Source organism: Miniopterus natalensis, chromosome 3, assembly GCF_054644295.1.
Source record: "Miniopterus natalensis isolate mMinNat1 chromosome 3, mMinNat1.hap1, whole genome shotgun sequence".
In the NCBI taxonomy this organism is placed as follows: Eukaryota; Metazoa; Chordata; class Mammalia; order Chiroptera; family Miniopteridae; genus Miniopterus; species Miniopterus natalensis.
This window is the reverse complement of record NC_142083.1, coordinates 93,287,071-93,309,599: the sequence shown is the minus strand read 5'-3', so window position 1 is coordinate 93,309,599 and position 22,529 is coordinate 93,287,071. Positions and strand designations below refer to the sequence as shown.

At 43.0% G+C, this 22,529-nt stretch overlaps 1 protein-coding gene across 1 annotated transcript in view; it reads right to left on the bottom strand.

Moving 5' to 3' along the window:
- Positions 1–22,529, bottom strand: part of PDPK1 (3-phosphoinositide dependent protein kinase 1) — an 80,689-nt gene that overhangs the window by 19,002 nt on the left and 39,158 nt on the right. Inside the window, exons 7-10 of the mRNA XM_087815702.1 lie at positions 15,100–15,175; positions 10,817–10,885; positions 10,470–10,566; positions 1,045–1,218 (exon numbers count right to left, since the gene is read on the bottom strand). Of these exons, the coding sequence (XP_087671828.1) occupies positions 1,045–1,218; positions 10,470–10,566; positions 10,817–10,885; positions 15,100–15,175 (416 nt within the window). The remainder of the gene's footprint in view (positions 1–1,044; positions 1,219–10,469; positions 10,567–10,816; positions 10,886–15,099; positions 15,176–22,529) is intronic.

Genomic DNA, 22,529 nt, shown 5'->3' with positions numbered 1-22,529 from the left:
CACAGAAGCAGGGCAGGCTCCCTTCAAGTCTGACCACAAAGGACATTTCAGGACGAGCAGAGAGGGATGTGTTCTTACAACAGTAGGTAGGAGACATAAGGAGCTCTTGATCTCTGAGAGGTGATACCAGTAATAATTTTAATTTGGCTCTGGATGACTCTTAGATAAAGTACAGAAATCCTATATCAACTAAAGCAGAACTCTATATGTAATTGGTTAGAATAAGCCACAATAACAGAACTCAAGCCAGAAAAATAGACTATCAATGATAATAAAAAGACTTGAAGGTGGGTGATGGTGTACTGCAGCTCATTGTACTTCTCCGTCCAATTCCATACACTTCCACAAGAAAAATTTAAAGAACAAAGTGTATTTACACCTATGTCTCAGTTCAAGCTGTTGACTACAGCTTCCCACACATGCCCAGGTGCTGCACCCCTTGGGCTTGTACCATGGTCCCAGCTTCTACCAGGAACTAAAAGCTGACACTGACCAGTGTCCATCCTCAATGCCATATCCCCAAAAAGTTCAAAGCAGTAGCACCCTTTGGAAAGATCAGAAGCATTCCAGAATGTCTTTAGACATACAATTATAAAGGCACCAGCCAAAGGCATAAGACAGATGCCCACCAGGAGACTTGGCACCCAGGAGCCCAAGGGGGAAAAGTGGAGGGTGTTGCTCCCACTAGCTCGACTCCCTCACCCAACATCTGGCTCTAGTTCGATCCCTATGGGTAAAAATTAACCAGAAGAAATGAGAAAAAGGGACTCGACCATCCCAGGGCCGGTGAACTGCATTCAGGACAGATGTGCAGACAAAAGCCACTTTGGGCCTAGTCTCAGTGAGAGACTCAGACTCGGGCTGCAAAGTGTTCCACCACCACTGAATCTATGCCGGCTTCTCCTTGGGCTATTCAACCCATGAACTGGAGTCCCATGGCCCAAGGGTACAAACTTCCTAAGCACTGAGGAAGCATTTTCACGAAGCATGACAAGCAGAAGCCATTTCTGCCTCGGCTATTCCTGACACACATGAGCAGCTTACGTTTCCATAGCAGTCTTCATCATCTTCCGACATGGCTGGTAAGTAAGCTGTGAGTTTCGGAGGTGTCTGATGATGCAGATTCTCCCACGTGATGGACTCAAAGAATGAATGGGCTTTCAGAGGGCCGTACCCCTCCATTTCTTCACAGCCTAATCGCTTTGTGGCATCTAAAACCTTAAACAAACATTGAGACATGTTAGTGTCAGGGTTAAAAAGTAATTCTAACAAAAGTTCTTTTTGAGTAGTTCCTTTAGCCCTGGTGTCATCCAGATACACCATGGTTGTGGGTTGGATCCCCGGTCAGGGCACAAACAAAAAGCAACCAATAAATGCATAAATAAGTGGAATAACAAATTGTTGTGTTCTCTCTCCCCCCTCTCTAAAAAAAAAATCAATCAATCAATAAAAAGAGTGTTAAAAAAACCACCCACAACTTAAAAAAAAAAAATTCTCGCCCAGCTGGGCGTGGCTCAGTGGTTGAGTGTCGACCTAGCATCCAGGTAATCAGGGTTCGATTCCTGGTCAGGGCACATGCCCAGGTTGCGGGCTCGATCAATGACTCTCTCATCATTGATGTTTCTATCTCTCTCTCTCCCTCTCCTTTCCTCTCTCTGAAATCAATAAAGATATATTTAAAAAATAATAATAAAATTCTCATTATCTTCTAGAAATAGAAAGGGCCTGTGGACAGAATGAGTCAACCTCTGTGGTTCCTTTCACTTCTCTCAAGTTTCTGTTCCTTCCCCTCTCACAGGTGAAAAGGAATCACAACCTCAAAATTTAATGAATAGCAGCAAGTATTATTTTAAAATATATAGTCGAAAATCCTAAAATGAAAGAAAAGTGAACTTACTGGCTTTAAAAACAAAGAGGACAAAGAATCTGTCTGGATGGTAATCTATCAGATGGGGAACAAAGAGCCCATGTCTCCCACTAGCGCTTGATTTCACAGGACCCCACTGCTGTCTCCTTCAGGATTTAGCTGCGCTCTTCCACCCCCACACCAATAGAGGATCAAACACACCCTCCTTAAGAGGGGACAGACACAGGAGGGACAGGGGAGAACAGGCAAACCTCTCAAACCAATGAGATGGGACTGAACCTGCTTCCCCAAGATCAAGTTAAGGGACTGTCTAGAGCCAAAGTACCCCAGAGGCAGAGACAGTGCAATTTCTAGAACCTAGATTCCAAGATGGCTGCAGAGTAGGTGGAAGCTACACTAACCTGTTCCCAGCCCCAAACTGGATCTACAGCTATGTTATATAGCAATCAACCTGGATAACCAACCGAAAGCTAGCTGAACTGACATTATAACCAAGGACTTACAGAAGAAGCCACACAGAGACTGGTAAGGGCAGAGACATGGAAAGGGCTGGCCCCTCAACCCAGGTTCGCTGGCAGCTGAGAAGCTAGAGGGACACTGCGGTGGCAAAACTCCCTCCTCGCAGTAGCGTGGGGTCTCAACCCCACACAGGGATTCCCAACCTAGAGCAAGGGAGATGGGAACATAGTATCTGGTGGTGAAAATCAGTAGGGATTCAGTCTGCCTGCAGGACCCAGGTGCCAACCTCCCAGGAACAAGCACTCCTATTGTTACAGCACCAGCCTGGGAGTGCACTGCCTGGTCTCCAACTGCTGATGAGGCCACTCTGCTGTACTCCGGTCCTGTGGAGGGGTCTGCTGGTTGCATCCATCAGTGACATTTGGGGCCCTCTTTTTCTGGGGAGGCTTTTGGTGGATACTCAGACAGTGACTAAACTGTGTGGCTTTGGAAAGAGGGTGGGTCTTTCTCACCAACAGCCCGCAGCCAGTGCTCCTCCCCCTACCTGTTGGCTCACTTGGCAGGCCTTGTCCTGCTGAATTCAGACTTTTGGACCGTGTCTCCCAAGGAAGCTTTTGTCTGGGCAGGTACTGGGGTGTGTGGCTACATCAAAGGGGAGGGGCACTTCTTTCTCCCCAGAGAGCTCAGACCTCACTACCCCAGGAAGAAGAAGTACCCACATACAAGAATCTCCAACTAGAGTTGGAGGCTTTGGCAGAGACTGAGTGATCTGGCTCTGAAGTAGGGGCCACTTTCCCCTCAGTGCATGCCTGACTTTGTGATCCCCAAGTAGCCGACCCACTAGCCCTGTATTCCCAACACTGGTTGCCCCACCCTACTGAGCTCACAACCTGTGGAAGAGGTTGTGGTTCACGGTCAGCCTGGGCTCACTAAAGTCTTTTTTTGGAAGGCTCTGGAGGAAGACCAGGCAACCTCGGGGGAGGCAAAGTAGCAGACAAGTGGAGGCCAGCCTCAGGGAGCCCGATCCTTTTGCAGATCTGCCCCCAGCACTAAGCTGGAGGAAGCAGACCCATATACACAGATTGGCCACTCCCATGCACACCCAGGTCCAACAGATGCAGCCACAAACAGTGAACAGAGTGGTAGCTCCGAACAGGCAGTGCAAGGCCAGTTACAGAGAATGTCTGACATTGACCTGCACCTGAACCCTGCCCAAGTAGACCCAGAACCAATACAACCAGCGGTGGACTTGAGACAACATCCAAGCTCGACCCACCTAGCCACACAGTGGCACACCCAAAAAGGGATTCCGGCAGGCACCAAACCCTGCTGGGAACAACTCCGCCCTTGTAGAGCATCTCATACATGGTGATAGAGGTTTATCTTTATAGTCAGCCAGACTGAAGTGTTAATTCCATCCATAAAAGGGCCAACAGCATTTAAGACTTAACTACAACAGGAGGGCGCACATTATGCATAAGAAACATTTCTGGAGCACGAGCTCAGGTGATCTGGAAGATCATGCCACTGAAACCAACAAGACATCTTCATCATAAGGCCATTACAGTAAGTTTGGGAGTCATCTACCTAATACACACAGAGAAAATGGGGAAACAAAGAAAAATGCACCAAACAAAAGGACAAGAGAAACCCCCCCAGAAAAGAATTAAATGAAACAGAAGCAACCAAAATACCAGATTCAGAGTTTAAAACAATGGTTAGAAGGATGCTCAAGAACCTTAGGGGAAGAATGGTTCAATGTCATGCGTAACCACATCCACATCATATGGTAACAGAAAGAGAAGAAAGTGAGAAAGGGACAGAAAACCTGTTTGAAGAAAAAATAGCTGAAAACTTCCCTAACTTGGTGAAGGAAAACGTCACACAAGTTCAGGAAGCACAGAGAGTCCCAATCAAGAAGAACCCAAGAGACCCATACCAAGACACACCACAATTAAAATGACAAAGGTTAAAGACAAATAATGCAGCAAGAGAGAGACAGTTACCTACAAGGGAGTTCCCATAAAGCTGTCAGGTGATTTCTCAACAGACACACTTCAAGTCAGAAGGGATTAGCATGAAATATTCAAAGTGATAGAAAAGCAAGGGCCTGAATCTAAGACTACTCTACTCAGCAAGGTGAACATTTAAAATTGAAGGTGAAATAAAGAGCTTCCCATACAGCCTGGCCAGGCTGGGTCAGTGGCTGAACATCAACACATGAACCAGGAAATTGTGGTTCAATTCCTAGTCAGGGCACATGCCCAGTTTCAGGCTAAATCCCCAGTAGGGGGGCATGCAGGAAGCAGTCTATCAATGGTTCTCATCATTGATGTTTCTCTCTCTCTCTCCCTTCCTTCTCTCTGAAATCAATAAAACATATATATATTTTAAAAGAGCTTCCCATACAAAAAAAGCTAAAGGAGTTCATTACCAACAAACCAGTATTTCAAGAAATGTTAAAGGGCCTACTTTAAGAAGAAGAAAGAGAAAAAAGAGAGGAACAGGTATGAAGAATAAAATAGCAATAAGTAAGTACCTATCAATAATAACCTTGAATGTAAACTAATTAAAGGCTCCAATTAAAAGACACAGGATAGCTGAATGGATAAGAAAACATAACCTATATATATGCTGTCTACAAGAGACCCACCTCAGGACAAAAGATACACACAGAATGAAAGTGAAGGGATGGAAAGAAATACTCCATGCAAATAAAAATGGGAAAAAAGCTGGGGTAGCAACACTTATATCTGACAAAAAAGACTTCAAAACAAAGGCCATAAGAAGAGACAAAGAAGGTCACTACATAAAACTAAAGGGATCGATCCAACAAGAATATGTAACCCTTTTAAACATATATGCACACAACAGAGGAGTACCTAAATCTTGGTGGACATTAAGGTAGAGATCGACAGTGGTACGGTCATAGTAGGAGATTTCAACACCCTACTGTCATCAATGGGTATATCTTACAGACAAAAAATCAACAAGGCAACAGCGACCTTCAACGACACATTGAATTGGATAGATTTCATATTTATAGAACATTTCATCCCAAAGCAGCAAAATATACATTCCTTTCAAGTGCACATGGAACACTCTCAAAGACAGATCATGTTAGAATGCAAATAAGTCTTAACAAATTCAAGAAGACTGAAATCATATCAAGCATCTTCTCTGACCAAAATATGAAACTAGAAATCAACTACAATAAAAAAACTGAAAAAACATTCAAACACATGGAGGTCAAACAGCGTGTTATTAAACAATAAATGGGTCAACAATGAGATAAAAAAAAACCTACACTGGAGCCCTGGCCAGTGTAGCTCAGTGGTTATAGAGCACTGGCCCATGCACCAAAGGATTGCGGGTTCGATACCCAGTCAAGGGCATGTACCTGGGTTGTAGGTTCAATCCCCAGTCCTGGTCAAGGTGTGCACGGGTGGCAACCAATTGATGTGTCTCTCTCCCCTCCCCACCCCCTCTCGTGTCCCTTCCACTCTCTTAAAAAAAAAAAAAAAAAAAATTAAAAAAAGAAAGAAATATATATATCTCCTCAGTGAAGATTAACAACAACAAAAAAATTTACCTGGAAACAAATGAAAATGAGCACACAACCACCCAAAATCTATGGGACAAGCGAAAGCAGTTCTAAGGGAAGTTCACAGCATTATAGGCCTACCTCAAGAAGGAAGAAAAATCTCTAATAAACAATCTAACTCTTTGCCTAAAAGAACTAGAAAAAGAACAACAAAGCCCAGAGTAAGTAGAAGGAAGGAAATAATAAAGATCAGAGAAATAAATGACATAGAAACTAAAAAACAACAACACACAATACAAAAGATCAATGAAACCAAGAGCTGGTTGCTTGTAAAGATAAACAAGACTGATAGACCTTTAACCAGACTAATCAAGATAAAAAGAAAGAGGACCCAAATAAATAAAATCAGAAATTTAAAGAGGCAAAGTAATAACTGACATCACAGAGATACAAAGGATTATAGGAAAATACTATGAAGAACTATATGCCAACAAACTGGACAAATGGATAAATACCTAAGAAAGACACAATCTTCCAAAACTGATTCAGGAAGAATCAGAAAACCTCAACTGACCAATTACGACTAATGAAATTGAAGCAGTAATAAAAAAACTCCTAGCAAACAAAGTTCTGGACCAGATGGCTTCACAGGCGAATTTTTAGCAAACATTCAAAGAAAACTAACACCTATCCATCTGAAACTATTCCAAAAAATTCAAGAGGAGGGAAGAGTTCCAAGCTCTTTTTATGAGGCCAGCATTATCCTAATTCCAAAACCAGATAAAGACACTACACAAAGAAAGAAAATTATAGGCCAATATTCCTGATGAAATAGATGCTAAAATCCTCAATAGAATATTAGCAAACCAATCCAGCAATACATTAAAAAGATCATACACGGCCCTAGCCAGTTTGGCTCAGTGGTTAGAGCGTCAGCTCTTGGACTGAAGGGTCTCGGGTTTGATTCTGGCCAAGAGCACCTGCCTTGGTACCAGGCTCAATTCCCGGCCCTGGTCAGGGCACATATGGGAGGCAACCAACTGATGTGTCTCTCTTACATCTATGTCTCTATGTTTCTCCCCCTGCCACCTCTTCCACTCTCTCTGAAAAGCAATAGAAAAAAAATATCCTTGGATTAGAGGGGGGGAAAAAAAGGATCATACACTATGACCAAGTGAGATTATTCCAGGGATACAAGGTTTGTACAATATTTGAAAATCAATGAATGTGCTACAACTCTGGCAAATGTTGCTCAATGGTTAGTGCTGGCCTGTGCACCAAAGGGTCACGGGTTTGCTCCCCACCCCCAGTCAGAGCACATGAGGGAGGCAATCAATGTCTCTCTCTCTCTCTCTCTCTCTCCCTTCTGAAAAGCAATGGGAAAAATATCCTCAGATGAGGATAAAAAAACAAAAAATACAGCCACAAAACAAAATGAAGGGTAAAAATATCACATGATCGTATCACGGGAACTTGGAACTTTTTTTGCATTTTAATAGATGCTTTAGCATTTGATAAAATCCAGCATCCATTTATGATAAAAACTCTTAGTAAAGCAGGAATAGAGGGATCGTACCTCAACATAAAAAAGGTGATATATAACAAACCTACAGCCAAAATCATACTCAATGGGCAAAAACTAAAAACATTTCCTTTAAGATCAGGAACAAGACATGGATGCCTGCTTTTACCACTCTTATTCAACACAGTACTGGAAGTTATAGCCACAGCAATTAGAGAAAAGGAAAAAATAAAAGGCATCCAAATTGGAAAGGAGGAAGTAAAACTGTCATTATCTTCAGAGGACATGATATTGTACATAAAAAACCCTAAAGACTACACCAAAAACTACTAGATCTAATAAATGAATTTGGTAAAGTAGCAGAATACAAATTAATATTCAGAAATCGGTGGCATTTTTATACACCAATAATGGACTATCAGAAAGGAAATTAAGAAAATAATTCCATTTACCATTGCAACAAAAAATAAGGTATCTAGAAATAAATTTAACCAAGGAGGTAAAAAACCTGTACTCAGAAAATTATAGGACATCGAAGAAATAAAGTGAGGAACATAGTAAGTGGAAGCACATACCATGTTTCATGGATTGGAAAAATTAACATCATTACAATGTTCATACTATCAAAAGCAATCTATAGATTCAATGCAATTCCTATTAAAACACCAGTGGCATAGCCCTGGCCAGTGTTGCTGAGTGGTTAATGTTGGCCTGTGCACCAAAGGGTCTTGGGTTTGATTCCCGATCAAGGGCATGTACCTGGGTTGCAGGTGCAATCTCCGACCCTGTTCAAGGTGCCTACAGGAGGCAACCAATCAATGTGTCTCTCTCACATTGATGTTTCTCTTTTTCTCTCTCTCACACACACTCTCTCTCTAAAAAAAAAAAAAAAAAAAAGGAAAAAAAAAAATCAATGGGAAAAATATCCTCAGGATTGACAACAAAAAATACCAACAACATATTTTACAGATCTAGAACAAATATTCCAAAAATGTATATGGAACCAAAAAAGACCCTGAACAGCCTCAGCAAAACTGAGAAAGAAGAAAGTTGGAGGTATCACAATACCTGATATCAAACTATACTTACAAGGCCACTGTAATCAAAACAACCTGGTACTAGCATAAAAACAGGCAGGCATATTAGATCAACGGATCAGAACAAAGAGCCCAGAAATAAAGCCATGCCTTCATGATCAATTAATATTTGACAAAGGAGGCAAGAGCATACAATGGAGTAAAGACAGTTTCTTCAATAAATGGTGCTGGGAAAATTGGACAGGTACATGCAAAAAAATGAAACTAGACCATCAACTACACCATACACAAGAACAAATTCAAAATGGATAAAAAATCTAAGTCGCAAAACCATAAAAATCCTAGAAGAACACATAGGCAGTAAAATCTCAGACATCTCTTATAGCAGTATTTTTCCTGATAAATCTCCCCGGATAAGAGAAACAAAGGAAAAATAAACAAATGGGACTACATCAAACTAAAAAGCTTTTGCACAGCAAAATAAACCATCAACAAAATGAAAAGGAAACCCATTATATGGGAGAACATATTTGCCAATAATACATCTGATAAGGGGATTATTTCCAAAATATATAAAGAACAAATACAATTCAACCCCAGGAAGACAAAAAATCCAATTTAAAAATGGGCAAAGGACCTGAATAGACACTTCTCCAAAGAGAGATACAGATGGCCAAGAGACATGAAAAAATGCTCAATGTCACTGATCATCAGAGAAATGCAAATTGAAACCACAACGATATATCACCTCATTCCTGCCAGAATGGCTACCATTAATAAATCAACAGACAATAAGTGCTGGTGAGGATGTGGAGAAAGGGGAACCCTTGTGCACTGTTGGAGGGAATGCAGACTGGTGCAGCCACTGTGGAAAACAGTATGGAGTTTAATTAAAAAATTAAAAATAAAGCTGCCTTTTGACCCAGTAATCCCACTTCTGGAAATATATCCTAAGGATTCCCAAACACTAATTTGAAAGAATATATGTGCCCCAATGTTCAATGCAGTGTTATTAACAATAGCCAAGATGTGGAAACAGCCCAAGTGCCCATCAGTAGGTGAGTAAATAAAAAACCTGTGGGATATTTACATAATAGAATACTACTTGGCTGTAAAAAAGACGGAAATCTTACCTTTTGAAACAGCATGGATGGACCTGGAGATTATTATGCTAAGTGAAATAAGCCAGTCAGAGAAAGACAAAAACCATATGATCTCACTTATATGTGGAATCTAATGAACAAAATAAACTCATAAACAAAATAGAAACAGAGGCATGGATATATGGAACAGAGTGACAGCTGTCGGAAGGGGGGGGGAGGACTGGAAAAAAGAAGGTAAAGGGATTAGCCAAAAAACACATATACATAACACACAGACACAGACAACAGTGTGGTGATAGCCAGAGGGAAGGGGGGCGGGTAGGTGGAAGTGGGCAAAGGGAGGTGGAATGGGGATAAAAAGAGACTTTCCTTGGGGTGATGGGTACATGATGCAGTGTGCAGATGATGTTTTATTGAGTTGTACACTTGAAACCTGTATGCTTTTGCAAACCAATGTCACCTCAATAAAATCAATTGAAAAAAATATTTCTAGAACCTAAAAAGACATACCTTTTCTGGGTAAATTTGTTTATCTTTGCAATATTATTTGGGTTGATCTTGCAAACCTCATGTAGCTGATTCTAGAGTTGATATCTATAGATGTCACTACGTAGGATTTACAACCATCTGCCATTGTAATACATCACTTGCTCCAGAATCAAGTAACTTAAAATGCTATATATGCTGATGGGAAAATGCTAAGTGATATAGTAATTTCCTGTCTGATTAAGGTCAAGAATTAGGTATTTGGAAATCGGAAAGTGCTTATGATGAGATGAGATAGGAGATACAAATCTATCTACAATCACTAACAAACCTAAAACAGCTTTTTATTAAACAAAGGTGCCTCCAGGAAAGTCCATCTGACCACAGGTTCAGAGGGACTCAGGATATGGCTATCAGATCATCTTACAAGAAGAAAATTCAAAATATTTACCAAAAGTTTTTCCACAAGGTCTCTTGCCTTAGGAAAGAATTTTTCAGGAAAGTCATACTCCAACTTAATGATCTTCTGAAATATAAGATATTCGTTTCTGTAAAATAAGAGAAACCATCATTCCGGGTAGGGTCACACAAATCTCCCAGAACAGAGCTATACCTTTCCTGGGACAGTGTCACCTTCTCTCCCCACAGAGCCACTTATTCACTAAAGAATCATTGTAAAAGTCTTCCCACCTTGGCTCAGGCCCCTCCCACTTCTCTGGCTGCTTCAATGGGCAGGTGTATGAGGGTGGGTGGTGGGTGGGTAGAAGGTGGAGGGTAGGAGGTTGGGGTGTCTCTTACCCTGCTCGGAATGGTGGGAGTCCTGCCACAAGTTGGTATATTATACATCCAAGAGCCCAAAGGTCTGAACTTTAAGGGAGGGGAAAAACAAAGAATGACATTTGTAAAATTTCCATTTCCTCTGCTCATATCACCCCACTTCAGCCTCCTATCTACTGCTCTTCTTTAAAACCAGGTCAGTGTGAGGGTGGGAACCTGGGCCCAGAGGATCATCCAGTGCCAGGGTTTAGTGGGGTGCTGCTGAGAGATTCTCTCATTAACTCACTCGGTGTTTACCCACAGGACACAGGTGCAAGCTCATATATACCACGGAACCAAATTAGACAATCTATAGGATTCTTTCCCTTCTTAGACTCCCAGTGCAAAACCCTGCCCGCCCCTCCTTTATAAACGTTTTAATTATATGTTTCAAAAGAAACACATTGCAGTTCTAAATTGCCCTAAGTCATTTCCAGAACCAGCTGGCAGGGACTCAGGAGGAGGGGCGGGCGGGCAGCACTGCTCTCCTCGCCCAGGATGCCACCCCCTTTCCCACCTGCTCTTGTCCATTCTCTGTCCCCTCAGTACCATGTCAGAGCTCACAGCTGACATCTACTTTGCATATTTGATTTCCTCTGTAGGTGTTGCATTCTATTCCCAGCTCAGCCCTACAAAATTAGCAAGATGCTTCTCACCCTGCACTGCCAGCTGCCTCTCCCTAACCCCAGGCCTAAATGTACATAGGACTCGGGGGTGACTGGATATGGTCAGTTTCTGGAAGCGGCCACAGCCCGGTATCTGGAAAATGAACTCAAAGGGCATGGGCGGGGGGACAACAGGCCAACTGCAGTGCCAGGGCCTTGGATGAGGGCTCTGTATCACCAGCATCACAGGCCCAGGGCAGATGAGGCTCTTGATGTGGGTTAGAAATGCAACAGGTAAGAAATCTGAGTCACAACATACAGATGGGAGTGAAGGACACTTAAAAAATGAATCTACATTCTACTCAGTTAACTAGTTTTCACACTTGATTTTCTCTACTGTTTAGTTAAAATAGGAAGCTACACAAGAAAAACACCTATAGCCAAGCCAGTGTGACTCAGTGGTTGAGCATCAACCCATGAACCAGGAGGTCACGGTTTGATTCCTGGTCAGGGTACATGCCCAGGTTTCATGCCCGGTGGGGGGCGTGCAGGAGCCAATCAATGATTCTCTCTCATCACTGATGTTTCTCTCTCTCTCTCCTCCTTTCCTCTCTCTGAAATCAATAAAAACATAAATTTTTTTTTTTTAAAAGAAAAACACCTACAGCAAAACATGACCTTTATGTGTGGATGCAGCCAGAGAAGATGGGCAGAGTTGTGGGTGGGGCTGCCTCTGCCTCACAGGGTCATCCAGGGAGAAGTGACAGCAAAACCTGCTTTGGGGTAACTTTTTACCTCATGAATTATTTGAATGTTTTACCATCAGGGGTAGCTTATCATTTTTATTAATTTTTTTTAATTTTCGAGAGAGAGAGAGAACATCCACTTGTTGCTCTACTTTTTCACGCATTCATTGGTTGATTCTTGTATGTTCCCTGACTGGGAATCAAAGCTGGAACCTTGGCATATCAGGATGATGCTCTAACCAACTGAGCTACCTGGTCAGGGCTCTAAAATGTTTTTTAATATAATAAAAACTAAAGGGGGAGTCAGTATAACATTTCTGGAAACCAGTATGTACCACAGACTGATTTATTTATTTCCATTGACTTCTAGAAAGATTGGGAGGGAGGAGGTTTGGGAGAGAGAGAAACATCGATGTGAAAGAGACACACTGATTGGCTGCCTCCCGCATGCCTCCCACCAGGGACCGGGAATTGAACCTGCAACCCTTCTGTCCTTGGGCCGACACTCTAACCCCTGAGCTGAACTGGCCAGGGCTGTACCAAAGATTTTAAAAATGTTCAGGTAGGCCCAAGTTGTTCTACTTCTTGAAATTCAACACAGGAACTTAGGGAAGCCTTGGGGCAGCCCTCACACCGCCTGGCAGATACCTCATCTCTCTCACTGGACAAGCAGGAGTGCGCCTCTGCTCCACACACAGATTATGCAGCACACAGTAGGCACGCCAGATTGTGCAGAACAAACAACCACGTCAAAGTCCAATGATAAAGGGAGAGCCTGACGAACAGCAGTAAATTGTATGCTAGAAAATCACACAGCTGTTAAAGATGACTGCAAATAATTTTAGTGACATGGGGAAATGTTCATTATAAAATTGTAACAATTATATAATGAACCATTATATATTTAATAATTAGATAATAACCATTATATATTTAACGGTTATTTAATAATGTCAAAACTGGTGTTCAGTATGACTCTAAGTTGTATGAAAGTTACATGAACATTACCTGAGACTGTAAGTGGGCTGGAGACTGACTGTTTTTATTCTCCATATTTTCTAAGAATTCTTTCAAATAAATATGTGTCACTTTTAAAATCATTTAAAAAATCTGAACTATTTTTGAATACCAAGTTAAAAAATTTTAAAGCATAAAAAGATATATGTTGTAATACTTTCAGCAATAAAGATTAAAAAAAAAAGATACGCATTGATGTCTCCCTCATAGCCCTGTTCCCTCACATGATAGACAACCAGTGCTGCTATCCAGACTTGCATATCCTTCTAGAGTCGCAAATGCATGAACAGATCTGGGTAGACGTTCTCCTTCCCTTTTTCACACAGAGGGTGGTCATGCTGTGTCTTCCTTATCGCATTTAGTAGAGTTTGGAGACCTTTCCCCATCAATGCTAATAAGCTGCCTCATCCTACAAGGAAACCCAAAATTGAGGAAAAGCTAGTTTTTAGGCAGCAGTGACATACACTTCAAGAATGTGGCCAATAGCACCCACCACCCAGAGGAGGGTGTCTCAGCCTTGGCACTGTTTACACTGGGGGCCAATCATTCTTGCTGCGGGTACATCTCTGCACCACAGGATGCTGAGCAGCAGCCATGGCCTCCGTCCACTGGATGCCAAAAGCACTCTCCCCAACCCTCACCAAGTTGTGACAACAAAACTGTGTCTGCACACAGTCAAAAGTCCCCTGGGAAGAACTGCCCCACCTAGGAAGCCCTGACCTACAATAGCATCTGGCTTTTGGTAAGAGCTCAAAAGTAAAGAGCCTGGAGACCCGTATCTTTCAGAGCATCTTTCTATCCTTCATCATGTTTCTGCCCCGTGGCTCTACTCCTTACAGAGTTTTTTAAAAGCTGTCATGCTCACAAACACAGAGCTGCTGTCCTCAGAACCACTCACCCCTCTGCAGGCTCTGGCACTGTCACTCTCATTCTAGGAAGGCAGCCCCTTATAGCCTGCCAACCCAAGTCACTGACCCTCTGTCAACTCAAGGGAGGGTGCCAGCAGACCATGTGTCTGGCTGGCCCTGGGCAGGAAGAATCCAAGGAAAAACTTTAACCACAGGATCTGTCACCACCTGGAACCACTCCCCAAACTCTGAAACCCCAGATTCTACTGTCACCTCTCAGTCTTCCACCTGCCTTATGCCTACCTGACAGCTCCCACGACTTCTACCCACTCCTGGCCATCAACGCTCCCACCTTCTCCTCCACTGCCTGGCTGCTTGCTGACCCTTCTCCACTCTTCAGACTTCTGCTCTTGTGAGGAGAATCCCCAGCTCCAGTGTCCTCTACACCCCAATTTGCTCTGTACCCACCAAGGCCCTCAAGCCTGCAGCCACTGCCAGGCCTGTCCCAAGTCTGAGCACTGAACAGGGTTGGCTTGTGCTGGCTGGGCCCCCATCAGGAGACTGGCTCTGTCCCCTCCCACACACGCTGCCATCTGGGCCTCTTCTCACAGTCTGCAGAGTCCATAACACCAAACAGCTGACCAGCAGCTGCCAGCAATGCCAGTCTGCCAGAGTCAGAGGCAGCACCAAGGATCTCTGGGTTTTGAAACAAGCAAGACCTCATTAAATAATACAGACTTGTCTGCCACACTTCTCCCCACTGAATAGTTGTTCTAAGGAAACAAGATCCAATCTCAAAGTATAAAGCAACAACTGCTCCAGGAAGTATAAAGTGTAACAATAAAGTAGCACACTGGTTATTAAAGGAAAGGTACTAGTTAAAAGGCAAAATGCTAACTTCTTCTAAAGTAGGTTTAGCTATATAAAGGCCATAAAAGGCACTCTCTTAACTATTAATTTCACATGAAAAACTTTTAGCCACTTTAGAGAAAAGAGAATTATGAATCAGGAAAAAATAGATTAAAAAAACAACAAATCAATCAGGTTACCTTTTACAGGCCGATTTCTCTGTGAGCAGCTCTGGAGAAACATACTGGGCTGTGCCTACAAACGAGTTGGCCCTGGCTGATGAGAAGAGGAAAATGGTCATGGTGAGACACAAAGCACTTAAAATCGTGGATGTTAATCTATAAGGATGTCATGGTTAACATGAGCATAAACTGGAGCTCTTTGCCAGCACAGCACTGGTCACTTGGAATCGAACTGTACAATCCCAAGAGCCTTACTTGTCCACAGCCCACCCCCCACACCCCTTCTGAGACCCTCTCCTCCCAGGGCTGGCTCAAAGGTCACCTGATCAGTGACATTTGCCCTGACCAACAGGGCAGCTCGTCCTGAGCCCCTGCCTGCCTCATGTTCTCCTGGTGCCTCTCACCAACACCAGAGCAGCACTCACCCAGCATTCTGTCAGCTGGAGTGTCTCGAGGAGCCTGTGATGCCTAAAACAGCCCTGGACATGCAGCAAGCACACAATGAACATGCACAGAACCCAGGAAAGTACTGGATCCCCTGCAGGCTGCATGCAGGGCAGAAATACCTTCTCCTTGTAACAAACTGCTCAGGAAGGTCATGGGCTATAAAGGGAATGAAGTGACTCATGTGTCCTGGCTGGGGACCCTCTACTACATCCCACTGCCTCTAGTAGTGGACTATGTGACTCAAGGTTCACAAAGATCAATTGCAGACCTGGGTTGGGTGGCAAAAGGACCCTCTGGAACTGCCTATCACGAGAGAGAGGAGGCACTGACACCCATATCACCTCAGTGGCCCCTAAGGACCTTGGGGATCTCATCAATGGTCATGCATCCCTGACAGAAAACCATGGGCATGAGCTGCCTGCCCCACCACACTACTCCTGAGGCATCCTTCAAGGGGGGTCCTCTAGCAGTGGAAACCACACAGCTGCTCTCGACCTTTCCTCATGACCCTCAGAGGATGAAGGATCAAGGATTTCAGTGTGAGAGCCACCCCCCATCTGAGAGCAAATCGGTTCCCTAAGGAGACTGGCTGCACATTCCACTCACAGCAACCTGCCTCCCATAACCTTCCAGGCTGGTACTGTGTAACCAGCACAGACATTTGTTGCTTACTTTCATGATTGAAGGAAATGTTTGATTTTACTGAAAGGTTAATGAAAATCAGTAATTTTCTCCTCTCCAGGCTCATGGCTGGCTGGCTTCTACCTGTGACACTAGGGTAAAAGCCCCAGAGAGAGCATTAGAAAACCATAGAGGTAACCTAGTCACCTCCCCCTGGAAGCTCAGAGATAAGCCAAAGGTCAAACTTCTCCAGCTACTGGAAAACCAGGCCCAGAACCCACAGTTGGTAAACAAGGCTTCCTCAATGCCACTGACCCTCTCACCTGCAAGACACGTGGTTAGGGAAAGGAGAAGGGTATAGGCCTGGGTTGTTGTCTCTACCCTCAAAGTGGTTCAAAGAAAGTGATAAGCATCCTGCGCGATGGAATACTCTGGCCACCACAGACCTGTAAGTCAGACTCTGAGGTGCCAGTGGGGAAGGAAGTACCTGAAGTGTTTCTGAGGTCAGGGGACACCCATACTCTCTTCAAGCCAAAAGTGCAGACTGCTAGTGTCATACCCATAAACCCACACATGAAGCACGGCATACATTCACAAAATATAGTCACCTCTTGGACAGAAGACAAGAAAATGGAATATAGTCACCTCTTAGAAGACAAGAAAAAGGAATCTGGCCCTGGCTGGTGTGGCTCAGTTGGCCGAGCGTTGCCCCATGTGCTGAAAGGTTGCCAGTTCGATTCCTGGTCAGGGCACTTGCCCAGGTTTCAGGCTTGATCCCCTAGGGGGATCAATCCCCTAGGGGGCGTGTAAGAAGGAGCTGATCAATGTTTCCCTTTTGCATCGATGTCTCTCCCCCCCCTTACTCTCTCTCTAAAAATCAATTAAATATATATATAAAAGAAGTCTGCAGTGACATTTATCCCAAGAATGCAAGGGTGATTAAACATATAGAAATTAATCAATGTAGTACATTGTATCATTAGAATAAAGGACAAAGCCACATGATCACCTCAATAGATGCAGAAAACGTGTCTAACAAAAATTCAACATCCCTTCATGATAAAAATGCATAAAATAGGAACAGAAGGGAACCTCAACTTGATAAAGGCATCTATGAAAAAGCCAGTACTAACTTGTTACTCATAGTGCAAGATTGAAAGCTTTTCCTTTGCCCAGCTGGTATGGCTCAGTTGGTTGAGCGTTGAACTATACACCAAGAGGTCGCCAGTTCAATTCCTGGTCAAGGCACATGCCTGGGTTTCAGGTTCGATCTCCAGTGGGGACGTGTGCAGGAGGCAGCTGATCAATGTTTCTCTCTCATTGATGTTCCTATCTCTTCCTCTCTATTCCTCTCTCTAAAACCAGTAAAAACATATTTTTTTTAAAAAAAGCAAGCTTTTCCCCTAAGGTCAGGAACAAGACAAGGATGCTGCTCTTGCCATTTCTATTCAACATTGTAGTGCAGGTTCTACCAGGACAATTAGGCAAGAAAATGAAATAAAAGGAATCCAGATTAGAAAGGAAGAAGTAAACTATCTCTAATCACAGATGACATGATCTTGTATACAAACATCAACTGTATTTCTTTATTTTAATCCTCACCCAAGGACATGCTTAGAAAGAGAGAAACGCGGATGTTGAGAAGAGAAACATCGGTTGCCTTTCATATGTGTCCCAACTGGGGACTGAACTTGCAACCCAGTTTGGTGCCCTGACCGGGAATCAAATCCGCAACCTTTCAGTGCACAGGATGTTCAACCAACTGAACCATTCCAGCCAGGCTCAACTGTATTTCTATACACTTGCAATGAACAATCTGAAAATGAAAGTAAAAAACCAATTCCATTTATAATAGCCTCAAAAATAAAATATTTAGGAATAAATTTAACAAAAGTGCAAAGCTTATACACTGAAAACTACACAAGGTTTTTGAAAGAAATTATGAAAGATCTAAGTAAATACAAAAACTTCCCATGTTGAAGGATCAGAAGACCTAATATTATTAAGATGGCAATACAGTCAGCCCCCTGAATTACGATGGTTTGACTTATGATATTTTAACTTCACAATGGCACAAAACCGTATTTTGAATTTTGATATTTTCCCAGACAAGCAATACGTGGGACAACGAGCAGTGAGCCATAGCTCTCAATCAGGCACGCAGTCACAAAGGTAAACAATCGATACTGTACTACAGTGTAGTGTGATGCCAGCATTTTTGGATATTGTGTTCTGAGCACATTTAAAGTTGGCTAGGTTAAGCTATAATGTTTGGTAGGTTAGGTATATTAAATGTATTTTCTACTTCCAATATTTACAACATAAAATGGGTTTACTGCGATATAACCCCATCAAAACTTGAGGGGCACCTGCACTCCCCAAACTGATCTATACATTCAACACAATCACAACCTAAATCCCAGCTGGCTTTCACCAAGCACAGTGTTTTCAACGTCATCCAGATTGTAGCATGTATCAGAACTTCATTCCTTTTCACTGCTGAATAATATTCCATTTTATCGATAAACTTTATCCATTCATCAGTTGATGGACACTTGAGAGTTGTTTCCACTTTTTGGCTGTAAGGAATAAAGCTGCTATGAACATTTCTATACAGTTTTTTATGTGAACATGTTTTCAGTTCTCTTGGATGCATACCCAGATATAGAACTGCTCAGTTATAAGGTAACTATGTTTAACCTTTGAGCAACTGCCAGACTGTTTTCCAAAGTGATTGCATCATTTGAAAATGCCCACCTGCAGAGTATGAGGGTTTCATTTCTCCACATCCTTCCTAATACTTATCTTTTTTATCATAGCCATACTAGTGGGTATGAAGTGGTACCTCACAGTGGTTTTGATTTGCATTTCTCTAATGACATTGAGCACCTTTTCACGAGTTTATTGGCCATTTGTTTATCTTTTCTGAAGAAATGTCTTGTGTTTTTTACTTAAAGGTATCATGGCACAAAAGTTTTTTAACTTGCCCTGCCAGGCGTGGCTCAGCAGTTGAGCATCGACCTAGGATCCAGGAGATTGTGGTTTGATTCCCAGTCAGGGCACATGCCCAGGTTGTGGGCTCCATCCCCAGTCGGGGGGGGGGGGTGCAGGAGGCAGCCGATCAATGACTCTCTCATCATTGATGTTTCAACTCTCTCTCTCCTTCTCCCTTCCTTTCTCTGAAATCAATATAGATAGATATATATATACACACACACACACACACATATATATATATATACACATATATATATTTTAAAGTTTTTTAACTTGATGTGGTCTAATTTATCTATTTTTTTTCTTCTATTGCTTATACCTTTGGTATTGTATCTAAGAAACCATTTCCTCACCCAAGGTCATGAAGATTTACTCCTATGCTTTCTTCCAAGAGTGTTAATAGTTTAGATTCTAGATTCAGATCTCCGATCTACCCAAGTAAACATCTGAGTTAACTTTTGTGTATAGTATGAGGAAGGGGTAATAATGTTTTTGATAATTTGGTCATCACTGGAGGATGATGATGAACCAATTCATGGTTTTCAAAAGTGGCAAATAAAGGGGAAAAAGCAAGCATTTATCCTGTTTTTCCTCCACAATCAATACTACTAGTTAAGCAAATAATAACTATGGGGAAGTTTCTCTTTAAAGAATTCCATCTCATAAATGAAAGAATTAGACTATAATAATTCTGTATTCTCTACTGAATTAGTGGATCTAAGCCACTATAGCTTTAAAGAGCTGCTGGCATCACAGAGGGAGAGATGAATGGATGTCAAATGCTTCCTAATAAAGAAGGCACCACCACCAGACTTTGGTGTGAGAGGATTGAACCTGAATGATCCAAGTGGCCAGCTCCAACTGCCAATTTAAAGGATATACAGAGAGGAGAGGAGCATGTTACATGACTCCACAGAGATGCAATCAGGGAATTCTATAAGACAAATGACCTGGTTTCAACAGACTGCAAGGGAAAAAAATAAAGATTGGGGGGGGGGGTAGAGACACAGATTAAAAGAAATTAAGAGACAAATTAGCTAAACTCAAATGTGAGACCTTTGACTGTCCACAGACGGGCAGTGCAGAGAAGGTGCAGCTGGACTGAGAGAATGATTTCGGCTCTGAAGCCTTCCCTCTCCATCCGTCCCCCACCCCCCACCGGCAGACCCATCCCTCCAGTTTGGTAAGTGAAGCCTCCACACCTGGCTGTGTACCAGAAAAGCCTACACAGCTCAGGATACAGGTTTCCAGACACAAACCCCAAATCTGAACCTCCGGGGCCCCCAAGCAACTCAAGCCTTTGCAAAGGGGGCAAAGACCAGGGACACAGCCATAGACAAGGGGTTTACTCCACATGATTAAGCTGTCCTCACCCAGATATGTCTGTGAGACCCTTGTGCAAGGTCAGAAGTCACAAGTCCTCTGAGCTGAAAAATGCTCATCTATCCCACATGCCCTCACAATAGCCCCTGTTGTCTCCCACCCCTGCCCATTACAGACATGGAGGCCACTCTGACCCAACAGAGAGCAGTGAGAGAGAGATGCAGGGCTCACCCCCTTCCAGGAGCAACCCACTGAGACAAAGGTCTGTGAAGATAGACAACCTGCCTCTTGCTAGGAGGAAGGAGAACATGCTTATTGAACAGCTGAAGAACTGAGCTCCCACCACTTTCCTTCTGGAAGCTCTAACATGCTTTTGGGAAACACTCTCCGCAAAAAAGTTCTTTTAAAAAGTTAATACAGAAATAAATTCTGAAGTACTTCAAACGGAAAATGAGAGTAATTCACTAAAATGAAACATTCACATAATTAAATATGTTTTTCCCTTTTCCTCTAGGAAGGAAAAAAAAAGTCAACTCATCTATATATACAAGCAATTCTCCCTCGTTTACAACATAAGGACTTTTAGCCTCCTGCTTTCAGAAAGAAAGAAAAAGCAAGTTTATTTCACCAATACATTTAAATTCTTGTATTTTTTCAATGGCTGCAGGGCAAGAAGACTAGCCTATGCCAAATATCAGATTCTGAAGGAAATCTACATGAAGGAATAGAGAACAGAGCAGATCCTGAGGTAGGCAGCTTCCAAGGCTGACTGAGGGGCCCCACGGCAGAAGTCACACATGAGGTGATGAACAGCCTAACAAGAACATTTGGGGACACAGCAATTCCTGTTGGGTTCACCTCTGTCATGAACAATGCTATGGTTATAAGTTATAAAGCATGTCCATAAAAACATGATTACTGGCCAATAAAATGTTACTATGCAACAGGCATAGGCCAAGTAGATCAAGGTTTTGGGGCATCTCCCAAGTGCCTGGCTTTGTGCATCTCCAGGTGGGAGGCCACCCATCCTCTGACAACTCTCTGTGGGAAGGAGGAAAAGGAGCTCCAAAAGCAGGCAAGTGAGGCCAGGACTAAGACTTGTTGAGAAATAAGAACATATTTTATGATTCCAAGTTGTGCTTCAGCCCCAAAAGGGTGGTGCTTTAGGATTCTCAGGTAAGTTCCCAAATCTAAGACACTGTTTTGGTGACTGAGTGTTTGTGCAGAGATTAAAAAGCACTAACTGAATCTTAACTGGAATCTTCACAAGAACCCTCTGTTTGAAAACATGGGGTTAGAAAAACACCCAGAAAGGAAAGATAAGGGACCCTACAGAAGGAAGCCCATGCAGGCCCACCAAGGCTCACCAGGTGCCTCCCAGCAGCACAGGTTTTTGTCTCTGTCCACACTTGGCTGGGATGAGCGGACCCCAGGAGTCAGCCCAGGGGCTGCCCAACATGCTGTTAACCCAGCTGCAATTCAAGCCCAAAACAGAGGTGGCCAGCCCAGCTAAGCTAGAGGGTTTTCTGAAAAGCCAAGTCCTCCCCCACTGCTATGCAGTCCTCATAGTTTTCCTTTTCCACAAGAGCAGCTGTAGCGAAGTGGATGCTTTAGTTGGAATCTTTCCTCTGCCAACAAACCCTGTGCTCAGGCCAGCATATCTGTTAGCCCAAGGGCTTTTCATCAAGGTCCTCCTCTCATGACAGAGATATGTGTACTATATGGAGGTCCCTGAGACAGCTTGTTGGGTCAGGGTGGCTCTGACAGTCCCAACTGTCCCAAGACCTAAAGTTCATTTTCAAGGTCACTTATTAACTTGTACAGCTTCCCCCAAACCTTACCATAAAGGGCTTTATCTTCTCTCTGCACCAACACTTGACAACAATTTTCACAAGTAAAAATGTAATTCTTTACACTTCCAGAGTTTGATTTCCATCCAACAAACACCTGAAGAGCAGTGAGAGCCCCTGCCAAGGTGCCCTCTGGCTAAGACACCCAGAACACTCTTCTGGCCCAAGTTAGCAACTCCTCCTAGGATGACAGAACTGTCACAATATACA